Consider the following 24609-nt stretch of genomic DNA (forward strand, 5'->3'; position numbering starts at 1 on the left):
GCCAGGCTGGTGTGGTGGGAGGGATTCAGCTTCAGTCAGCATTTTTGTGCCCCAGGGCACATATGTGGATGCAGGGAACAGAGCAAGTGCTCGGTGGGACACAGGCAAGGGAGACGACAGAGTATTTCTACTTGGAGATGTCCACATTAGGAATGACTTCATGCTACAGAACTGCCTTTGCAGCTCACTGGGAGTTATTTCAGTGGGGAAAACACTTACCTACCCTGTGATCCTGGCTGGTGTCTGCATTTGTGGGGAGGGTGTTACAGTTCAAAGAAAACTTGCCTGCACCCTGTCTGCAAATGCAGCATTCAGGAGGTTTCCCAGTACCCTGGTTTTCTATATTTCTCCTTCCTTCTCATGTCTCTTCCCTCCTTTGAAGCTGGACATCAAAACAACTTTGAAGGAGCACACGTTGGGATTCTGAATTTTCCAGCCTGATATTCCTTACCTAGCACTAACCTCTTTGTTGCTGGGGGTGCTCAAGGTGACACCAATTATTTTGGTAAGCATGAGGAGGAGTTCCTCAGGTCTGGCTAATGGCAATGGGTATGTCACTGTTGCTAAGCAGGCTCAGTCAAAACAAGAAGACAATTTGTCCTGAAATACACTAAATTCAGTGTAGTGGTATTTGTGGAGAGCAGCCATTATCTTTGTGTATATAATGGAAGTTAGTTGTCTGTTTGGCAAAACTGGTGTAGTAGCCAGCTTGTCCCTGTATGGGGGGGGGAATCTTCATTTATAAGTGATTCATTAAGTAACATTAAAACTGTCTCTGAAGACAAACTAATCTTTTTTAAGAGGACTCAAGGTACTGAGAAGGTAGATTAATGTCTTGGCTATTTTTCAATAATGCAAGCTTTTACTTACTATAGGATACCTGGATTAACTCTTAATAAGCTGTATGCTTTGGTAGGTAGGGTCAGAAAGGGTCCCCTGCAAGGGACAAGCAATACTCTGCACACAGCTGCTGTGACGGGTGGATATTTTGCACTGATTGCATTCTGCTCGCTCTTCCTGTTTGATAGATGTACATACCCTCCGCGATGTAGTCTGTGAACTGAAGGGCTCTGGTTTCTGACCTGAATTCAGTTGCCTTCTGTGATCACGTTCATGGTTCTTGCACAATTAAATGAGCCTAAATTCTTCTAACTCACAGGGGATATTTTTGTTTTGGTATGATTTATGTCAGAGGTTCCAGTAAAACATAATTAGGAAGTCTTATTGATACCTCTACCTTCCTTTTTTTTCTTGCCACTGCTTCCTAGAGTGCTAGCCTTTTCTTAATTGAAGCAGTGAAGAGTCTATTTAGCAGGAAGGTGGGATAGCCTGGATATCAGTCATCTAAATCACTCCATCGATGAAAACACTTGCTCACTACATCTATAATAATCTTGTCTAGGTGTCTTATGAGAGATTAGTTGCTATAGCTATGAAGATGCACACACGCCTGGTAAAGCTATGCAGACCTTCCCATCTTAGGGCAGTCACTCCAGGCAGTGGAAAAAGACTTACTTTTCTTCAGGTAGAAATTGTGCACCAGAAAGTTAACAGATGAAAACCCATTTTTGTGTTTTCTCTAGTTTCCTAAAATGTGATGTCCCCTCTGCCTCAAGCTGCTGTGTTAGCAAGGGTTTTGTAAGTGAAGTCAAAATCTTCATTGGCAGCTTTGGGGCTCACATCACGGCTCTTGTCCAGGACAGCACCAGTACAACCATCCTGCCCTGCAGCTGGTGGAGGTAGTGGGGTCCAGTAGGATTTGCATTTATACTCTTCAGCAGTCAACTACTGTTTGCTATCTCTAGGCAAAACCAGCTCCTTGTGGGACACCCTACCTTGGTAGCCTCATGATAGAAAGGGCTGGAAGACAGCACTAGTGGGTTTGGTGCTAGAAGAAGATAATTGTTCTTGTGGAGATTTGCAGTGGCTCTTGAAAGCCTCCAGAGCTGGCTTCAAGCTGAAAGAGGGGAGAATTAGATTAGATACTAGGAAAAACATTTTCATTAAGAAGGTGGAGAGACACTGACACAGGTTGCCCAGAGAAACTGTGGCTGCCCCATTCCTGGTGGGGAGGACAGGGCTTGGAGCAACCTGCTCTAGTGGAAGGTGTTCCTGCTCATGGCAGGGGGTTGGAACCAGGTGATCTTTAAGGTCTCTTCCAACCTCAATCATTCTATGATTAAGCAAAGCTTTCAGAAAGGCAGCTTTTTCCTTGACTTCAAACACCATCTTCATTAGTTTCAAATTATGTTTCTATTAACAAGTCCAAGACACCTGCACACAAAGTTCAGGTTGTCTGAAGTGACAACCCAGTTCTCTGCCTCTGAAATACACCTGAGAGAACATTAAAAATAGTGCAAACAGCTGCCAGAGCAGAGCAGCATCAAGGTGAAAGGTGCTGAAAGGAGGTGTCCATGTGAGCTGCCCCTGCTCCTGTACCGCAGATAGGTCCTGACCACAGACCAGCCAGCAGGCTGTGAACAGAATTATTATAGGGAAAATATTTACAAAAGTACACAGAATTCAGTGCAGAATGTCAATGAAAAAGCCCAAAGATACCAAACTTCAAGCCAAAATGCTCTGGCAATTTGAAAATGCGGGATTTTGATTCTTATCTTTGAAAAGCCCACTTTATTTCAAAACTGAGTGTTCTCCAGTCATGGGGAAATGGTGAAAATCTGCTTAAAGCAGCTTAGCACAGCAAAGGCCTGAGCTCAGATGTGGGGCTGGCTTTGACGCTATGCTACAGGGCTGGGGCAGACCCTGTCTGCTGCTTGTTTCAGCTGTGCCTCCCTGCTACTTGCTCACTGCTGGTGGGAAATGGGCATCAAAGCATTTGCTTTCGGTTTTGTCATCGACTCACTCAACCGGGCAGCTGTAAAACTCCCAGGCCAGGTTGTGACACAGCATTTACCATCACTTGGGTGGGCACTTTGACCTGCACACAGAGAAGCAGCTTTGGGTCGAAGCCAGGGGCAGTGCTGCTGCATGTGAGCAGCCTTGGCGCACCTTGCCCTGGAACAACACATGGCTCATCTCTGTAGCCCATAAAACCCCTTTTCTGGCTTTCTTTTCTAAACAAAGCAGAGAATTCATGTGGTTGCAGTATTGCAGCTGCAACCTGACCACAGGGGCTTAGTCTGTTGCTCGCTTTGGTGGGCTGTAGAGGACAAGAGGTGCTTGGGAGCCTTAGCTGTGAGGATGGGCTGAGGGAGGTGGAAATCCCTACTAAGTGCAGCTTTCCTGCAGATGGGAATCATGCAAGTGGGCTGCTGAAGCTGAAATTATTGTTGGGTTTTCTGCATCGCACACATTAGGATCAGTAAAAAGCATTAAAATGAATGGTTTTGTTCTGACATAAGTGGATTAGAAGAGTTTTTGTGAGGATGGGTTTAGTGCAGAGGTGGCTAGCAGGGACCGGTGGCAGTGGTTGTAGTGGGGAAATTAAGGCAGAGCAACTGCTTCTGCCGTGTGGGAAATATGCCAAACTTCCCCTTGGAGTTTATTTCCCTTCTCGGTGCCCCTGTCCAAGGGCAGAAGCTGTGCAGATCTCCAAGGTGGCTGCGCAGGCTGGAGAGGCTGTGTGACAGCTGGGGGCACCGAAGGCGCTCCCGGGACCTTCATTAAAGCTCCGCTTCCCGTCAGCGGCGGCTGAACAAGCAGGAGCCGCTGCCTGTGACCGATTCCTTGGAGGGAAAACAAATCAGTCCTTGCCCTTGACCCGGTTCTCCCCGCGCAGCGCTGCCGGCGGCGAGGGAGCGGGGCGGGTTAGAGCGGGATGCTCCGAGCGCTGGGCTGGGATGAGCCTCTCGCGCTTCTCGCACGGCTCCGCGCGCCCCCGCGCCCCAGGCCCTCCCCGCCGCCGCCGCGCGGTGTCGCCATCGCACCGGAGAGCGCTGCGGGTGCCCCGCGCCGCGCACTGGGCACCCCCCTCCCCGCCCCGGGCAGGGCGGTGGCAGCGCCGGGGGAGGGGGCGGCGGGAGCCCCCCGGGACAGGGACGGGGCTGCTCCGCCCCGCGGAGCGGCGGCCCTGGGGGCTGCCGTCGGGCCGGCAGAGAGGAGGAGCCCTGGCGGCAGCGGGCATGGAACGGCCGGGGAGCAACGGGAGCTGCCCGGGCTGCCGGCTGGACGGGGGTCCGTCGGCGCGGGCCGCCACCGGGCTCGCGGCCGTGCTCATCTTCACCATCGTGGTGGACGTCCTGGGCAACGCGCTGGTCATCCTGTCGGTGCTGAGGAACAAGAAGCTCCGCAACGCCGGTGAGCGCGGGGCGGGCGGCGGGGGGCGGCGGCGGGCGGAGCAGAGCGGAGCGGTCCAGCTCAGTGCCCAGGGCTCCACCGGCCCGACCCCTTTCGGCAGCGCTCTCGGGAGCCGCGAGTGACGCCGGCCCCTGTCCTCGGCACCGGAGCGGTGAGGGGCATCGCCCCGGGTGGAGGGTGGCGATGAGCCTGGGCAGCACCGCTCGTCTCCTCTCTCCGGTGACGCGTTCCCGGCTCGCTGTCTGTCTGTCCCGCACCGCTGCTTCTGTCCTCCAACTTCTCGGAACTTCTGTCTCCCAAAGGCAGCTGCAGATGGAGGAGCCGAACTCCTGACGAGACCCAGGTATAACCCTTTTCCTTCCCCAGCAGCGGGGAAGGAAAACCCCAGGTGCCGGAGGCAAGCGTAGAGCGGCTCAGATTTTTTAAGACGAGCCTATTATGATGCTGAACGCTTGTTTTTCTGTCCCAGGCTCGCGTATGTCTTAGCGTTTTCATCTTAAAGCTGATGTGCTTTCGATGACCAAGTGAAAGCAGAGTGAAGATCTTCCTTGGTTTTTCCATGAGTGATTTGACAGTCTATTTTGGAGCCTTATATATTGACCCGCCATATGAATTAATCTAGGAAAATTAAGTTAATAATGACCATTTTTAAGAAAACTGTCTTTTTTTTGAGAGGGTGATTTTTTTTTTTTCTTAAAAGTTATGTTAGCAAAGAAAGAACACTTCATATAAATTTTAGCAATGAAATAGCACCAGGTATAAATTGCTCTGTAAGGAGTTTCAAGTAGTCTGTGTAGGGCTGCTTAAAACATGCTGCAGAGTATGTTTTGTTAAGGACTACACTGCTGTCTGGTTTTACAGTGAAAGACATAAAACGACCTTTAGTTTTATAGCTTGTAAAAGGGTTTTAATGAAATATCTCCAGCACTTACAATGTGTAAGGCAAAGTAGTAAGGGGGTTGGAGATGATGATCTTTCTTCTTTCTATCTCAATCCTCTGTAAATATGGAGTAATTCAACAGAGTGCAGTAAATGTAGCTGATGGGTAAGACTGAAGGGACAATTTCCCCTCTGTGCCTTTAAAATTTGATTGACTTATTAACGATTGCACAGAAATGGCCATTGTCTAGTGCCGGTGCCGGATACCGCAATCTCAACTAGTGAGGTTGTCCTTTAACTGGTATGAAATGCAGTAGTATTCACAATACACAAATGTGCTGTACTGGGTTTGTGAGAACTTTAATGTAATTGGGAAAGGTGTTTTCCATTCTGTTCAGCTTTGCTTAAAATGTGTGTGCTGTGAGCTTGTCACCAGTAGTTCTAGGAAAGAAAAAAATACCCTTCCCTTCTCCCCAAGGTAGTTTGTGGTTTATATTATCTGGTTGGTTGGGCAGCAAGCAGATTTGAAACTATTTAATAGTTTTTATCACCTTTCAAATCGTTAATCACTTATATGCATTTCACACCTTATGCGTTCTTCCACTGTGAGTTGAGCTAAAGTTTCTGCAAAAGCGGAAAAAGAACAGCTTTCCCTTGAAGAGACCGTGGAGGTGTTTTGCCAGTTTTAGTCCATGTCAGTAGCCTGTTGTCTGCTCCACATAGAAGCTGTTGGGATGTATCGGTAACCCCAACAAAAGCAAAATGTTTGTGAATCTCCCTGATTGAGGGGAGGTGGCTCTCACTCACACAGAACACTCAAATCCTGTGTTTCAAATGTGCTTGCTGCCCAAGCAACCAGATGGGATGGGGTTGTTGGTCCCTCTCTGCAGTACTTGGCATGTTTCAGCGCCTCGGCACAGCTGTAGCTGCAATGGGCAGAGCGTGTCAGTGTGGCTGACAGGCAGGGTCTCACAAGGGGTGCCCTCACCAGGGTGGTCAGCTGCCAGGAGAACATAGTCAGTTGCCTGGAGCTGAGTGATGCTATGGGCAGGGAAATCCAGGATCACCAAAAGCCCCAGGCTTTCTTCATGGTGGACAATTCACATCCGCAGTCAGTTGTTCAGTCAGTCATGCTGGAGAACTGCTGGTCTTAAGCTTTCCTACAGTAACACCCAGCTGCCTGGACACTCAGAGCTGCTCATATGGTCCAGAAGCTCCAGACATTGCTCCAGGTGTTGGTCTATATGTCCACAGTGCAGGACTTTTAGATGGCTGTGGGTGAAGGGTGTGGGGGATAGCTCTGCTTCTCTGTCAGGAGAGTTTTCTGTATGACTTTATGTGAGGCAGGTGAGAAGGGGTGAACGTTTCTGGCAGCTAAAAGCCTTCACAAACCTGGGCACACTGCTGTCCCTGCACTGGTGGAGTTTGAAAGCAAGGATCATGACCAACCGAAGGCTGCTGACGTGGCTGAGTCCACAGCTTTTCATTTGTAGGTCCTGCTGGCTTTACAGGTGTGAGACTGCACTAAAACTTCATGTTTCAAGGAGCTAGCCTGCTCTTTGGACAGATGCCCTGGAATACCCTTCTGCAGCTCTCCTAAACTTGCCCCAGTCTTAGGCATACAGCCCAAACCTGTGTTCCCTGAAAAACCGTATTTCCCACTGGTGATGCCCAGAGCTTTATGCTCTTCTGCTGCCCCGTGGGCCCTTTTCCTCATGGAAACATCCCTGTGGGGAGCCAAAGCCTCTGTGAGGGCAGGCAGCACAGGTATAACTCTAATGAGGCCACCAGCTCAACTGGCTTTTAATCCTCTGGGTATACACCGATGCTTGCACAGCACTGGGGATTTTGTTCTTAGACTGTCACACTGCCCAAAGTCAAGCTTCACACACAAGTCTGCCTGGATTATGTCAACACAGTTACCTTTGTCAGCCTAATGCACGCTCTTAGAAGAAATACTGAATTGGTTTGACATGCCCTCCAGCCAGAAAACTGTGTTGACTAGCAGTGATTGTGTTTCCATCTGCAAATACCGTCCATTCCCTGGCTCTGCTGGGAACACAAGCAAGGAGCACAGCCTGCACTTCCCAGGTCAGACCATTTCCCCTCAGAAAATATTGGCACAACACTGAGTTTTTGTTTGCTCGAGTGGGACTTTTTAATATATTTTTCCAAGACCTCTGGAACTTCCTGGCTGGGATGTATTTCTGTTCATTTTCCTTTGAATTTCTTTTTAAAGTCAGCGTTAGGGCTCTGATGAGCTCCTTCACACTCTGATGTGCAGGTTTTGTAGTTGCACGTGTAAAAAATGCTTAGCAGATGGTGTTTGGTGTCTTGGCTACTTGCTGCTCAGAGAATTTGGTTATAGCTGAGATACGTCATCCTTACTGCAAAGATAAATAATAATACTTACGCTTTATGCATCTTCTGTATCAGGGTAATTTCGCTGCACTTTTTTAGCATCAACCCTATTAATATCCTGTTGCTTTTTTCCTGATATACCTATTGCCATTATTTTATATATATGTATCTTTAGCTTTCTTTATTAAATGTGTTGATTTCCAGCTACTAATTTTATAGTGGATTTTCTACTTGATATATATTTGATTTCTTTTTTTAATTTGGCTCTTGTCTTAAAAAAAGTATTTTAAAAAAGTATGCCTTTATTTTTATATAGTATTGCTTTTTTGGGTGGAAAGGAGGGCTCTACTAAGGCATCTTTAAGCATCTCCCAGTAAGCGTTGTGACATTTCCTTGTATTTAGGTGTTTTCTTTTATTTGTCTGTCTGATTGTTTCTAGTTTTGGGAAACTGACCTTTTAGAGGTGTTGTGTTGGACCATGTTTCGTTTTGTTATCTCAAATGCAGTTGAAAGCTGTGATTGGTTTTCTTCCAGCTACTGCAGAATTTCATATCTTAGAAAGCTTTCTGTTGTATGTAGGTGTGTTGAGATTATTTTAATTTTACTTTTTTTAGCACCACAAACCTTGTAGCATCTGCCACAACCCTGAAATTACATCTTTTATTTCTGTATGTTGCAGGTAGATGCTTCACGAACTGCTCATGTGTTCTGCTGATTCATTTATCTATAGCAGACTCCTGCCAGTGCTTGATTTACTCAGCCTCTGACCCTCTGAGTGTCAGGGACTCTGCAGCAGGTACCTTGGTTTCTGGTAGGCTCAGTTGTAGGAAACATGCTGGTTGTTGATGAAAGAGTTTGAAGGCTGTGGGATCCTGGGGGATGCTAGAGCTGCACCTCCTTCCCTGGTCCCTGGTCCTCTGATGTAGAAGGGTGACACTTGGCAACTGCTTGCTCCTCTGTGGGGATAGATGCCTGTGACATCATATGGGTGAGCTGCTGACAAACTGTCTTGCTGTTGCTTCTCTGTTGTTGGTGGGGAGTAATCCGTGACAGTGTTTGCTTTTAGCTCTGTTACTGACTCACTCATGTGGACAGTGATGAATTTGCCATATCAAGCTGGCTGCCAGTGAGGCTCCCTCTGCCATCAACAGTGGGAACGTTAACTGCAGCAAATAGGGCTGCACCAGAGAAGCTGGTCTGGGGCTTGGTGTGGCAATTGCATGGGCTGTATATGTGGTTGCTGCAGAGAAGTTGTTGGAAGTGGTCTGCTGGGAGAGCAGCAGAGGCGTACCCAAGTGCATCCCTATGGGCTTGGGGAGCGAAGGAGCAGGTCTGCAGGTGGGGACGTGTCAGTCCCTTCATCCTCCCCCTGCCCCTGTGACTTTGCAGGTGAATGCTGTAGCAAGGCCACCGGCCACAGGAGGTGAGAGAAGCAGGAGTGACAGTGGGGTAAAACCTGTGAGAAAATTCATTTGGATGAAGGTAAACTGTAAGCTGTAAGTGCAATAGCAGTGTAAAGTGAAGGACAGTCTTAAACTGTTTTCTTCTAGAAGGTGATTTGCATAATGAGGCACACAGGAATGGCATTTTGCTTGGTCCATGTCACAGCCACAGGGTGCAGCCCCATGGCTGAGCTGATTTGGAGAGGTCTCTGACAGCATCACCTTCATGTGCTCCAGCTTTGGCAGTGGTTCAGGATGGGTTCCCATCCAGACCGTTGTGCATCTCCTCCCAGTAGTGCTGTGCTGGTCTCCTCCTGGGTGCCCAGAGTGCTGAGGAGGTGCTCAGAGCTGCCGTCCTGCTTGGAACAGAATTCATGGCCCCATGTGATGCTGTTCCCATGCTGTGCTCTGTGAGCTCTGGAGGAAGCAGCAGCTCATTTGGGCGTGAGCAGCTCGTAAGTTTATTTTGGAGTGCAGTAGCTTCAGAAATATTCCTCATGCAGTTCCATAGGAGATATCAAGTGGATTCCATCTCATCAACTGTGTCAAGTCAAAGCCACCAATTTTTAGGGCTGCTTTCTTATTATATTTTTTTTTTCCCAGGAAAAAAAAAGAAACCCTCTTACAGTTCATGTAGATGGGAATTATTTTAGGAGGTTTGGCTCTCCCTTTGTGAAACTGTGGATCTTCCAGCAGGAATTTCTACTCCCCTGCTCCCACACCTTGGTTTTTAGGCCAACCCCTGTGTGGAACACAGCACTGTAAATTGTGGATGTTTAATCCCTTCCAAGTGCATCTCACAGCAGAGAGCAGGGGTGGAGGAGGATGGGAACATTCTTTGGCCTGGTTGGCGTGAGGAAAGCTGTGCCAGAGTCCCAGGATTTTCCTGTCCTTGACAGCCCTGGTCTGACGGGATTGTTGTTTGTGAAAGATGTAGAACGAAACCTATGGCATCGCTTTCTCATTCTTAACTATTCTCATTCCCAGAAGTTGGAGTAAGGATCAGTGAGTCCTTGTCTTCTGAGACCATCCGCTTGATGTTTTCTTTTGAGAGACCTTAGATTTTGTCTTGTTGAACAATCCCCAGCATCACCTTCAAAATCAATGCTGACAAACGCTTCGATGGCTGTGGGGGACTGAGATACAGCAGCCCAGGGGCCAACCTGCTCTGATTTCCTGCTTGTCCTTTGACTTAGATGCAGCACTCGTGATGGCATGGATGAATTTTGGGCACAACTGAGCTGAATGTGAGAGCTGCTGGGGAATGAAAGCGTCACAGCAGTGGACCCCAGGCCAGCATAAAAAGATTCAGGTAGAGAAGGGTCCAGAGAGGTCCAGAGCAGGGGATGCACAAAAGGTGAGGGAGAAAGGGGAGAAGTGGGAATGCTGGTGGAGTGGTGAGAATCTGTCCACAGAAGGAGGAATAGTGGTAGGATGTGCCAAGCACAGCCAAAGTGAACAAAGACTGGTGGTAGGATGCTCAGACTAAGTTGGGGACATCAGGGGAGGCATGTGGGCCTCCAGCTTGTGTCCTGAGGTTACAGTGAGGCAGGGATGACTGCAGTGGCACTTCCCTCACACTGCTGTGGGTTTCCAAGTAAAACCTAGTGCTGTTCTTGGCTGCTTCCTAGGAAAATGGATTATACTACATTCAAAATATTCACTCCTGGATTCAATAACATTGCAAAAATAACTTAAATGTATTTCTTTCAGAACCTGATGATACTGTGTGTCAGTGCTGTCAGTTTATCTGCTGGCACTGCTAATCACGTACTCCAAAGACAATGTCCATGCAACTCATTGCTCTTTTAAACAGAAGGTAGCTTTGGCCCCATGATCTCTGAGGACAAGGCTGCTTCTCCCATGCTCATCCATGGGAGTTTCTGTAGGGAAGACAGAAGTGTAGTGTGAGGACTTGCAGAAAAAGGAATGTGCAGTGGGAGAAGCAAGGACTTGTTCAGTGGGAGGATGTCAAGTTAATCTCTGCCTTTACATTGGCAGGCTTTCCTGCAGAAAGCTATCATGGACAGCGTTAGCGCAGGACTCATAGCTCTGTGCTATTCTAGATAAGTTGTAAGCTTGCAGCTCCCACGGGTATCTGCTTGCATTTCTTGCTGTGCTGCATCTGTGTGCCCAGGGCACAGATCAGAGCATTCCTGAACGTGCCAGCTGTGCCCCTGCACAACACTCTGTGTTTTAAGGGTTCAACAAACTCAGTTTATTGCAAGGTGCCCTGTTTCAGGGCACTTCTCACCCAGATTAGGAGTGGACTGAACACCTAAACGTAGGCAGTAATCTTCTGTTTTCCTTCAGAGACACACCAGCTTTATCCTTGGAGGAAAACAGAAGTTCTCAGGCAATTCTGTTCCTGACAAACACAAACCAGCCAATTCTTAATGACCCAGGACCTTACTGGGGACTTCAGACGGCTCTGTTTTCCAGAGGATAACTGCAGTGAACAAAGCATTCCTGGCCTGATCTAGATTAGCATTGAAAGGTGAGGTGATGCGGTCTGCCACCACCCAGCTAAGGCCTTCTAAAAGGCAAGTCCGGACAGAGGAGCTGGGAACTGACTTGAGGAAAGACCTAGGTGGGAAAACTAGGGTTTATTGTGCAAGGCAATGAGGGAGTAAAACTGGCTTGCCCTGCCTAATTAGGCCAGTGGACTAATTAGCTACTGGGAGAGGCCTTCCCAATGTGGACAAGCTATCAGAAGCGATTAATTAAAAGTCTTGCTAAATTCCAAGCTAGACAAAGTCTTTGAGATTAGTGTGAGGACAAGAAATAACCACTGCATGAACTCCAGCATCGTGTCCCTTGGCAGACCCCAGCCTTCTCCATGAAGCCTTTAAAATAATAAATGTGCTTTTGAATAAATTATACAGATACGGACGCAGCAGCGTGCAAGCAACAAATGAGGCTTGCGAGGCGCTAGACTGTTTCAGCCTTCATGTGGCAGGATCTGTTCTTCCTTATCGGCATTTTGATTGCAGTTCTCTCATTTGTTACCTTTTTTTGAGACAAATTTCTCCCAGGAGAGTCTGGATTTCTTCTGATTGATCATTAGCTTTACAAAACCAGTTGCTGTTGCTGGAAACTGTTCCTATTGCTTTGACAAACCAGCCTTTCACAGCTTTTTCTTACCTTTGAAAGTGATTCCTTTGCAACAAAAGTGGAAAGATACCCACTTTTCCTCCTATGTTAGGACAAACGATCAAACTTGGGTACTTTTTCCTGGAATATGATCCTTGTTTATAACCAGCCTTTCCATTTTCCTTCAATTCCTAGCAGTCAACAAAACTGTGCTATGAAGAGATGACTCACATAGCAAGTTGTGATCCCCCTTTTCCAGCTCCTGTTGTGTTCATAAGCATGTGGCAGAAGCTTCTCCCATTTGAGCGCTGCTGAAGAGCTTGCCACCACTGCCCTGGCTCCCACAGAGGTGACATGAGTGTGTCAAGCCTCTGCTCTCACTGATTTATGGTCGATGCTATTTTGTAATGGACCTCTGAGTAGATTTTACCCTACGGTTTAATACGCATGTGGGATACTCAGCAAATGGGTGTGCACCCATGTGTGTATCTCACTGATGGGGTTTGCTTGCGAAGGTTTTAATGGCTTGCACTCACAGAAGATGAAAGTTGACAGAGCAGTGGCTACTGTGAAGGTAGTTTTGGTGTTAAGGGGAGGGTGGTTGTGCTGCAAAGTTGTGCACTGTGATCTGTGCTTGTTGCCATATGGCTACAGGACTTGGGAGAAACCCCTGTGTTGTCAGGGTCCTTAACTGCAATGCTGGTGAGCTGCTGGGCCAAGTCCTTAACCATAAGCTGTCCTCAGCTGTGCTAAAATCCATGCCCCCAAACTGGGAGGAGGGATACAACACATCAATGAAGAGGAATTACTGAGCAGCCCTTTGTCTGGCTTAGCTTTCTACTGTGGACATCTAAGACAAGTTCATTATGAAATAGATAGCTGGTGAGTTCTTCTGCACTGTGTCACCCAAGAATAGCACTTATTTGTGTAAAGAAGAGACAGAGGAGCCAGTTCCTGCAAAGCATTAATTTTGTGCCTGTCCTTCCATACACCTTGATTCTCTAATTCTGCTGAAGCTGTTCTTTCACTGGGGAAAACAGGGAGGGAGGGGAAAGGTGCTGTGTATGGGGCATCTAAATGCGTTTGGTTGCTGACTGGACGTTGAAAATGCCAGCATGGATGGGCGCCTGGCAGTGTACTGCACTTCTATCTTTGGAAAGCGAGCGGCACTTTTTGTTCCGATGAGTCTGTTTTCACTCTTAGTCTTTTGTCATAGTGGGGTTCTCAATGTGTGCTGTATCCTTAAAGTAACTGGGGGGGATTTGACTTGGCAGCCCACTGAACATTGTAAGTAACTGTTAGTGCAGCTGCATTTATTGCAGCATCCTGGCTGCAATACATTTAGCAAAGCATGAATGTGTTTCCCTTTGCATTAGAGGAACAGATGGTTGTCTTGAGCTTGAGCGTTGGTGCTTTAATTGTAGTAATTCTGATAGTAATGCAGTTAGAGTGGATGCTGGTCCCAGGACATGACCATCCCTGCTGTTATCACTTGCACTGGTCTTGCAGGGAGGAGATGGTCCTGCGTGTGTGTGCAGACTTGAATGTCTGTGCTGTAATGCAAAGATAAATACTTTTCAATCATGCTGAAAAGCTACTATAGAGAAGACTTCTGATGTGACACCTTTTGTCCTGCTGACTGGTGCTGACTTCAAAGGAGGTGAGATATCTGCTGAAGTGGCCTTGAAATGGAACAGAAATAGCAGCAGGGGAAAATGGAGTGGAAGTTCCCTGCAAAGCTGGTGAAGGAATAGCCTGAAGCTGAAATGTCATTCAGTTGCAAAGCAGATGAAAGTAGCTTTTCCTTGAATACAGCCCCTTTCTTATACCTCCGCCTATGATCTCTGTGGCTATGTATTTGTCAGAAATGGTTTTCCATTTCCTGATGTGGGGGGTGTGAATAGTTAGTAAGCTCTTTTGCTGGCTTTCTGGGCAGGTGGGAATAAAACCCAATGCCATTGATATCCCTGCCATAAAACTGAGTCTGGTAGCTCTTATTCCTCACACTTGGAAAAGTAAGGCAGAAGGTGTGATTTCTTTAGCATGGTGATGAGCTGTGCACTGTAACAGCAGCATTCTTTCCAGGGGACTGCAGCTGGACAAATACATTGCAGATGCACTATGTGCTTTCTCTGTCTGAGACAAGGAGATTTAGAGCTGTGGTACCTGGAAGAAGCTAAGATGTGTTTGTGTCCATCTGTCCTAGTTTTGGCTGGGGTAGAGTTAATCTTCTTCCTAGTAGCTGGTGTAGTGCTGTGTGATTTGTGCAGAGAACAGTGCTGATAACACCTCCCACTGAGGCAGGGAGAGTGAGCAAGTGGCTGTATGCTCTGTAGCTGCCTGTCAGGTTACGCCACAACACCATCCCATCATCTGGTTTTCTTTATTTCTCTCAGAGATGACTGGTTTGCATTGTAACAGAGGCATCGGGGATAATGCTTCCTCCTCTTGAGTACTGCTGGTGGTAGGATGTGAGACCAATAGATCGGCTGTCTGTGGAGCTATACTTTGACCTCACATTGTATTAGTTTCTCTGCTGCATTTATTCTCTCCCCATTTAAAATTGGTTTTGCTTTTAAGTGCTTCTCCAAGCTGTGGGATGCTACTGGCATTCAGAAATTCTCCAATTCCACCACAGTGAACACAATTCTTCTGCATTCTCTATCAACAAGTGTTTTATAGTTCATTATTTCAGTAACACCTACATTTTCAAACATTTGTGGATTGTTTAAACATATTAACTGTAAATTCAGAGCATACATGTCTGCTAATGCATCAGATCTGTTCCTCATGCCTCTTGTATTTTCCTGTCTTCATCACAATCATGCTGTATTAATTATTTCAGTGATTAACAATGTCTACCTACAATTGTGTTGGGAGTATCTTGGGAAGTAAGAAGATAGCTAAAATTCAAAGCAGGGCAATGCAGTTTTGGTATGGAATATAAAAGTGCTGCAAAATTATACCTATGCCTGATAAAGCACCTCTATTTCAAAAGGTGCTCTGAGCTTTTCTCTTCCTTCTGAGTAGTAAATGACCTGCATTAAAACAGTTTAGGTGAGCAACAAAATAAGTCTATACACAAGCAGCAAAAAGAAAGAAATAGAGAGAGTCCAGAATTAATTTGTGAAGCAGCTTGAAGCCTCAGAACTTCAGATCTGTGTTCTGAATCATTGTACAGAAAAAAAGCCCTTTGTCCATGCGAATGGTTTAGGATAGGCTTTAAAATGAAAGGGGGGACATGAAGTCTGGCTCTTGGTTGCTTGGGTTTTCTTTGTGATAAGGACATTTTCTTTTGGGGTCACCTTTCCTGTCATCCTCTCAGTGCACCCTTTCCAGTGATGCTTTCTTGGAAGTGGGCCAGGACAGTTTCACCCTGGGAAGCCATGTGAAGCCAATGAGCAGGGTTTTGTGACCCTGGAAAATATGGAAAATACTTGTTGTCTTCTACCAGTCTTCTCCTTCCTTTTCCTTAATCTCTGAACACTTTCATGCATAATCTCACCTATAATTATAACCACATAGGAGTATAGTGCTTAGTAACTTTATTAATTAATAATTATTTGTTGATATGATTTTCATTCTCTCTCACTTAGATTAAAAAATGGGTTTTTATTTTTCTCTGTTCAAAGTCAAGAATGTAGTGTGCATTAAAAAACCAGACAAACCCAACCCTTTTTCTATATGGGGCAAAAAACAAATCCCAATCACAACCATGTTCAAGTCTTCCCAAGTACTTAACAGTAATCCTATTTAAGGGTTGAAACTTGTGGAGTTTTAACTGAGAACTACACAACCTTTTTAGCTAGTTGTGGAAGGGAAAGATCTAGTGTGTGTGTGGGGGGTGTGTGTGCATGTCTACTTCGCAGTCCAGTTCTGGATGTCTGCTTTGCAGAACTGTACCTGGGGAGGTTTAGGTGGATGGAAAGGTATAACATGAGGGACTGTGCACTGCATCCTCCCCGTGCCCCTTTGCCAGTCCCATCTGCTCAGCCTGCGGGCAGGGGCTGTGCATGGGTGTTGCTTTGCCTGTGCGCTCCTACACCAACACAAGTGACTACTGCATGCTTTGCATTCTTACCAAATTTGCAACTTCTATTAAAAGTGACTCTGGCAGCCCATGTATTTGTATAAATAGCTTCCTTAAAGACTAAAGGGATGCATGCTTTACAGTGTTGCTCTGAGTGAGTGGAGATGAGCCTTCAAAGCTGGCTTGTGCTGACAGACACAGCCAACCAAAATGTTTGAGCTGAACAGCAGAGTTCTTACATGCTGACTCTTATCCAGATGCTTTATTGAAATGTGCCGGTTAAAGACAGAATTATTACATCTGTAGGATACCAATACATCATCCTAGCTCATGTCTTTATCTAATTAAGCTTTTGATTTAGATCGTAATCTTTCACACCATTCAGAAAACTTCCCTGAACAAGGCTCAGGAAAGACTATGGGAAGCTGAGCACTTGTTGACTGTGGCAGCCCAGTCTTCTACAATCTTTTTCCTCATCTAATTAGCAAAGCAAGATAACTAGAGGGTAACATTTAATATAAAATCATAGATGCAACCCATCTGTGCAAGTTTTAACAGAGCAGGTTGTAAATCAAGCAATGTCTCTTTACTTACATGTGGCTTCATTTCCTGCTCTGAGTAGATAAAAGGAGTGTGACAGGGAGCAAGTATTACTCGAGTCAACTTTACACATTCTTGGCTATGATGCTTCTCTTGGGAATGTTTCCTTCTCCAAAGGGCCAAATCAGAACTGCCATCCTGAAAATGGTGCCCAATTAAGAACCACAACATGGAAACATTAGGACAGAGAACAGCATGTGTTCCTTGAAGGACTGTAGCAACTGTGGAGAACAAAACAACTGGACTAGCTTCCTGGGGATATATTCAAATGTGAAGTAACCTCAGAGGAGTTGGTTGTACAGCTGTGTACATTATCAGTGGTGCAGTCTGGTTTTACTCAGCATCCAACACCTTCAAGCCAAAACTTTGGGACAGTTTTAGTAAGAAAAATACATCGTAATTACACAGTTGTTAAAAAAAGGACAATTTCCTGTCAGAAGCATATCTGGCCAAATTGTATAGGCTTTTTTCTCTCCTTCCATGGCTAGGTTTGTTTAAGACCTGCTTTGCAAACAAAGCCAATAAAGCCAGGCTATTTTACTTCAGAAAGTGAAGGAAGATCCTGCAGATTTATCAGCAGGGCTGGAGGTATTTTATTAACCCCACCATGGGGGAAGCCTGATTCTGATTTATCTGCAGAAATTTCACAGTTTGGCAGTGCTGCCTGGCAGGCTTCCTCTTGATTTTCAAGTGACTGGATATTAGGATCGGTCTGAGTAGAAAGCTTTGTTCAAGTGTGAACTTCAACTAGAGATTACCTATGAAATTTCTTTAGATCCTAATGGACACATATAAATATTAGTTTGGAAGAAACCAGTAGCTACTGATCAGTGTAGTTAGTGTTTTAATTCACATATCTGTTCTGAATAGCTTCTGTCCAAATTTAAATGGACTGTTTATAGTAACCACCCAGTAATACAATATACTGAAGCAAAATGTGCTGAGCATATGAAACAAGCAGGGTTATTAAGCCATAAATAAATCATTGGTTCAAATCAACTTGCAGTAATGATAGTACCCATTTAAAGAAAATGTACTGTGTAATTCAAAGTGTTTCAGAATTAATAATAATAATTGAATTCTTAATCACCAGGAGGCAATGTTTCTTTTCTCTTGCAGCCAAGGAAACCTTAGCAATGCAGGGTTTCTACTCGTCTAGATGCAACCCTCTAATTTCTCCATAGAAGTCATATTGGAAATGTGAAGTTGTACATAATTTTCCCCTCTGCTTGAATGGGAAAGTTAAAGAAAGATACAAGTTGGGCTCTTTTTTTTAGGAAGAGAATGTTTTGACTCTTAATTTCTCTTATATAAGGAATTACCATGTCCAGATTTGAGTCTTGGAACTGGAATTGGAATTGTTTGGAATTGGAACAAAAAGCTAAAATTCCCTGAAGACTGAAGAAGGTTGATTCCAGCTTCTCAAAACACTTTCTTACTGCTGAAACAGGAAAACATGTAAATGTACATATAAGGTAAAATTGAATATCTGCATACAGGTAAGTTGAGATGAAGTAAGCAGAAGCACATTTACCTATCAAGCTAATTCATTTAGTCATTTGCTGCTGAAAACTGTCCAAATATAAAAAAAGTTTCCGATGAAGGTTTGGGATTTTGGTGCTGCAGTATTTTCTTTACTTGCTGGAGGACAACGGCTTTGAAAACACGTGTTCCTAACTGCACCACACGGTTGGGAAGAGGACCTGGGCAACTGAGTGCTCACCTCCCAGTTCTGCCCGTGGCGTCACAGCTTCTTCAGCCTGTAGGCAGCGATGCCTTGGGGTTGCAAAGCTTACCCATGGGAGGAGCATCCAGCTGGGATTTGGCAGGAAACACAGAGGCGATCTTTTTTGTCTTTTGTTATGTCTTGTACAACAAATCATTCTATAAATTGTGGAGGTTTTGCTTTAGACAAGAAGTACATCACGTCGGGGTAACCAGGTTGTCTTCAAGTATGGGCGGCTTCATCCACCGTTTGTGCTATTTTTCACTCGTGGGAGCCTCATGCCGGGTGCAGCTCTCACCCAGGCAGCATGGTTATGGCTTTCTCAGAGATCACTGAGATAACTTAGGCTTAAATGATGCAGGATTATCCTGGGGGAGACTTGTAGAGATCTGTCAGCTCTGCAAACATGTATTTGCTGTGAACACATCCTAAATATTTCCTGGCCACCATTCAACCGTGGGCTCCTAAAGCATCAGCTCGTGCCAGGCACAGCATCTTCCCTCCTTGCTTCACTTCAGCCACTGCTTTCTGCCATATTTTCTCCTCTAACTTTTTAAGTGAAAGCTTTGTGCATCAACTGTCTTGGGAGATTTTTCTTACATATTCACTGTAGTAGTGTTTGAAAATGAACTCTCCCATTAGGAAACTGCTATGTTTTATTAGTGCTATATAGGACTCTGGTGTTCTTGGGTGTGTGTCAGGGAGCAGCGCTCCCTTAAGGCACGTTATCTCCCTGTTGCCCAATACATGTTTTCTTTAACTTTTCTATGAGGCAGGTCCTTCTGGCAGCTGTTGGCAGTGGGGCAGGAAACCAGATGAATCTCAGGTCTGCTTTTAATGTGGCTGTTCTCATGTTGAGTGTGTGCATCAACCCCTTCATCTCCATGAGGTATGAGAGAGCATTACCTCAACAGACATGTCTGGCATAATTCATTGTGGTAAATAGTGATCTTATTTACCTGACTTTATAAACACTTCTTGCTTCCAGTGGCACTCAGAAAGTCCAATCCATTACTTATATAGAGAGCTGAAAACACAGGGTGCCAAACCAAAAGAAAAAACAGTCAAAATGTAAGCTTTCTACAGCTTGTCCAAGACACCATATGTTGTGACCCTTTGCTTCAGTGCTCTGTGTCACTCCTGGGGAAGTCTGTTATTTATTATATTGAAAATAACTATTTGAATTCATCCATTGTAGATGTATACAAGTATGTTCCAAATCAGGAGGGAGAATTTAAAGTTACTTTAAGAGTTAGTACTTTTCTGCAGGTTTGTGCTTTTTGGGTGCTTTGTGGTGCTTAATGCACTTAATCCTCCTAAAACTTGAAAACCAGGCAGGTCATGCCTTGGGATGAGATGAGGCAGAGTCTGAAGAATAGAAAAGCACTAGAAATAGCTTAATTTACTATGTTACCTGCAACCCCCTGTTACATACATCCTTCAAAACCATCTTTAAAGAGATGTTCCAGCAGCATTTAGAGCTCTCATGCTTGCTTTTAGTACTCCAGGATCAGCCCTGTTGGGAATGTCACAAGTAGGGGAAAAAACACAGGTGAAATAGAGCATTTACCTTTGAGACTTGTCAGTTCTGAGAAGGGAAGTACCAAGTGGGTGGGTTTGCCTACGGCAATATCAGGTATGTCACCACACTTGATTTTCCTTTTCCTTTGCTGAAAAACAGAAGAAAGCAGAAAGAGAGCGGGATAGAAATGAGAAGAGAGGAGTGGTAAGGATATGAAGGGTTCCCTGGGCTGTGGGATGTAGATTTATGGGTCCCATAATAGGACTCGTGTTTGCAAATGTTTCTCTGCTTTTCCTAGTGAGAAGCAATCGTCCAATTTTGTTCTTGTTAAGAGAAGGATCATTTATGCTCTCAGCATGGATGCTGTTTCCAAATTTCCACATCCTTTCAGTACCTCAACAATCCCTTGTGAATATAAAGTGTTGGATTTTTTTCCAGATGAGGTTGTGCGGTGTCCTCTATTAAGGCATCTGTGACTGTGTATCTCTGGGAAATGAGTGTAAGTAAGTAATCATTCACATGATACAGTGTGCCAGAGTTGAAATCTGTACAATTCTCTAAAAGACTGCATACCCCATTAGCTACAGACTTGAAGAATTTTGTGGCTTCTAACCTCGACTTTAATGTCTAGTTTTGTCTTGGTTATCGTGTGGGTAATTCACATTATATCATTCAAGTTGCCAGAATAATCTCCAGAGTATTGGTAAATTCTGAATTCTGTTTTGCCCTGTGTTAGGGATTGGAAGAGTTTCTGGATAGTTAATCATAATTATTGTAATGTCCTTTTTTGAGCTTTTGAATTACGTCCTCTCAATGTGTGACTCTTGCAGCAGCTGCAAATACTCATGTGCACACAAGACCATACCTGTGGAAAGAAATGTGTAAATGATCAGGAAATCACCCTTAAGTAGAGCTTTTCTTCCCTGGATTTTAAATAGCATCAGCAGAACTGTTACCTTCCAACATGTCTTCACTCTTTTACATAATAGAGAAGAATCAGTTTTGCCTTCCTTTACAACAAAACCCTGTGCATGGATACTAATCCCACTAAATCCCAACATCATCTTTTTAAACCATTTGCTTATTGCAGGAGAATGTCTAAGTGAGGGAAGGTAAATACTTAGAGAAGAAAAAAGCTTGAAGCTAACGGGTGTGTGATATGGAAGCATCACCCACGAACATGCTGTAGGATGCACTATGGTGACATAAGGCACAAACTATTTTTCTCATCATGTGCCCAAAGGCTCTGAACCCAACACTTGAAAGAAATGGCAAACGGGTTTGTTTTCAGAGGGCTTGTTCTATGCAGTCTCTGACATGTTACCCTGGCTCAGGGCCGCATGTTGTGAACTGAGCATTTTAAACTCCAGCTTTGCCTATGGGGAAGTGAAGGAGTGTATGCTACTTCTCCTTGCAGAGGTTACAGTGATTCAGTGAGAACTGACTTTGGCTTCCCATGACATGACAATTTGAGAGGGAAAAAGCCGTTATGAAACCTGGCTTAAATGGCTAATGTGAAATGCAGATGTGTCATTTCGCATTGCCCCAGTGTCCACAGAGGCAGGGCTGAGCCTTCTGCTGCTGCCACGGGTCTTACCTTTTTCTTTGAAAGTGTCAAAAGCAGAACGCAAGTTGCACTTTTGGGTCCCTAGAGGGAGTGTGCAGTGCCTCATCCCTGTGGCTTCCCTAGCGTTCCCCTCGGTCTTTGTTCCCTTCCTCACTGTCTCCTTGTTTTTCTGTTTCTTCAGCCCAACATTATATGCAGACAACAGGCAGAGAAGTGGGAGGTGGTATTGTTTTCCTTCTTCCATCTCTGCAGTCTAGAGCTATCCCAGTAGGGTGGGAGCACCATACTCCTGCTGTCATATCCATCACAGCATGAATTTGAGGGTGGCTTCTGAATTTTAAATGAACTAGCAGCAGTTCTAAGCATCGTCCTGAATGTCCTGCTCTTGCTCCTGTGTTTTCTCTATTTGTTAAATTCAGCCTCATGTTAGACAGGGTGTTGTCTTGCTGGCCTTGCAGCAGGAAGGCAATGCAGTAGGAAAGGACATTTTACTCATCAGTTTCTTCGTGGTTTAAACCACGACATGCTTTCATCTTTGATGCCAGTCTTTGCAGTCACATCTGTGAGTACTGCAAGAGAGTAGGAAATCCACCCAGTTGTGTTGCTGTAGGTGCTTAGTTCATCCTAGCAGTAGTGTTTGTCTCAGGCTTTTTCTCACTTAAAACCCTTATGTCATCTTCGTGTTATTCTTGAATATGTTTCCTCCTGCCCTACTTTGTGTCCCAAGAATGAAAAAGTTAACAATTGACATTAAGGGTTTTACAGACAACTGATTTTTAATACTTCCTGCAGGAAGAGTTTGAGAGGAAAGATGCTCAAAGGTTGACAGGAAAGATGCACCAAGCTGCAGTTCTCCCTGAGAGGGCATTCTGGCTCCAGACAGTTCTTTTGCTAAGTATTCTTTCCCAGCTTTCATTTCAGAATATGACCATTTAATACTGGAAGAAAATACAGCCTCCTGTTCTTACTCTTAGGTTGTCCCCTATTGGCTCTCAAACTTGTGAGACTTCTGAAGTGTTGAGATGTGTGTGTTTATGTTTCCATCCAGGGATCAGGCAGTGGTTAGACAGCATGTCCTCAAATGAGCACAAGATGGTCATGTGTTGCAGTAAAAATCCCTGCTGGTGAAAAGTGAAGTCATTAATTTCCTAAGTTAGTTTTGCAAAACCCAATTCTTCTGTGTTATAAGGAAGAATAAAATAGTGGTTTTGACATCTTCAGAAGAGAAGGCTTCCATTTAAAACTTTCTTGGAAACAAAAACACTTCAGCTTTATCAAGAAAGTATAAACGAGCTTGAGATCTCAGTGAAATATTCTGCTCCTGTTTTCTTCATTCATAAATTCCTCCTTGGTTGATGCACTGGAAGTTATGTTTTCTGAACTGCTGAAGAGCAAAGCCAAATGCTCTTGTTCCAAACAGAAAGTTGTTTGTACAACCTGTATACTGGAGTGTGCTGAGCAATCAGAAAGCACGTGAGAAAAGAGCAGTTCAACTTGTTGCCAGCCCTCCCATTTTCAGGTTTTTTAAATTACAAAGTTTCTCTAGTTTCTTGGATGGAATAACACAGATCCAGATCCAACAAGCAGTCTGCCTTCAGTGCACTGATAGATTGTTCTTCGTTTTCTGGGATAGGTTAATTTCATTTAGGTAAGGCAAGGCAAAAGGAACAGGCTTTTTGGGACATTGCCAAGTAAGAAGATTAAGTCAGCATCAAATCCATTAGTGAATTGATTTATCTACTTTGGCCAACACCATTTCAGCCTCTTTGTCTTGCCTTTTTCTCTCTCTTGGGTAGTAATTTAAGTAATTCACAATCTTGCATTACATAGTGGTTGCTCTGCTTAAAACTAGGTTTACTGCTCCCTGAATGTTTTTTAAGCAGACCTAATTCAGTTTTGTCTTTTTCATGGCAACTTTTTCTTCTTATGTGAATGTACCAGTTCTTTGAAAACTCATGTGACGTTGTTTCTGGGAATATGCAATCCTAATTGTTGTAGGCTACTGCAGAACACACCTGCAATGAAGTTGCCCCTTAATTGCACAAGTATACGTGTCCATTATTATTCAGTGTCCGCTCTGACCTTTCTTTCAGAAGCCCTGTTCCTAGGCTTCGTAGTTGGCCTTCCTGTAGTTGTCTCACCGGTCTTTGTTTTTCCTCATTTTAATTTCCTACTGATTAGAGGATTGGAGCCTTGTGAGCAATGGTTATGGTGTCAGTTGAAGTCAGCCTCTGAGGGACACTTTTTCTGCCTTTGGTGTATTTATAATATGTCTATCTTTTGTGGATTCTTTGCCAATTTCCTAGGCTTGGATTTTGCAAGTTCTATCAAGAAACATGTATGGCATGAGCAACAACGTCTCAACAGTATTGTGATTTTCTTGGTCTTTAGTGTCATTCATACAGAAGATGCATTAAACGTGGAGCGTCAAAATGAAGCCGGTTTTCTTGTCAGCTGCTGCTGTGTCATGGGAGTATGAACTAGTCTGAACTAGACTGAAACTCACCCTGGTCTGACGTTTTGTAACAGTTGAATTAGCTGCTTTCATGAAAAACTGGAGGACACCCTATATGTTTTCTAATGAGTGCAATCACTCACAATGCCCCTGCTCTGCTGGGGACCAGTTTCCATTGTGTAGAAGTTCATTTAATTATTTATTTTAATGAATCATCCAATTTCCTATAAAATGTGTAAAAAGTTGGCCTTCAGGAACAAAAATTACTGGGGAAAGGCAGGCAGTGTGATCAGACACACTTTGTTTCTCTAGGAAACCAGGGTGAAAACAAGAGAGATGAGCAGCACTGATACTCTGAGATTTATACCTATGAGGGAAGAGTGTATTCATGTCCAGCTGGCATTGGTAGGTCCTTTTACTGTGAACACCATCTTCATGTGTTGGGAATATCTGTAATTTTTTGTTTACTAGTAAAGATATAGCAGCAGCCCCATATCTAACAGCTTGTTCGTATCTGGAGTCTCCAACCATGCGTCTTTGTTCTTGATATTTCCGTCTCCTGAGGAAGATGATGACAGACCTGTTTTATGTATTTACGGGAACTGACTTGCTGGAAGCTGACATTGCTGTAAATGCTGCCATTATCCCAAAACAGCCTCTCTGTGTGCTTTAGCCCA

General features: G+C 44.7%; 1 protein-coding gene across 1 annotated transcript in view; it reads left to right on the forward strand.

Annotated features, from left to right (window-relative positions):
* The first annotated feature begins 4051 nt into the window (after window positions 1-4051).
* The window catches only part of GPR50 (G protein-coupled receptor 50), a 34500-nt gene continuing 13942 nt past the window's right edge, over window positions 4052-24609 (forward strand). Inside the window, exon 1 of the mRNA XM_062613274.1 lies at window positions 4052-4257. Coding sequence (XP_062469258.1) covers window positions 4083-4257 — 175 coding nt within the window. The 5' untranslated portion in view covers window positions 4052-4082. The remainder of the gene's footprint in view (window positions 4258-24609) is intronic.

This window comes from Pezoporus occidentalis, unplaced genomic scaffold, assembly GCF_034315485.1.
Source record: "Pezoporus occidentalis ecotype Australia unplaced genomic scaffold, CSIRO_AGI_Poc_V1 ctg165, whole genome shotgun sequence".
NCBI lineage: Eukaryota > Metazoa > Chordata > Aves > Psittaciformes > Psittacidae > Pezoporus > Pezoporus occidentalis.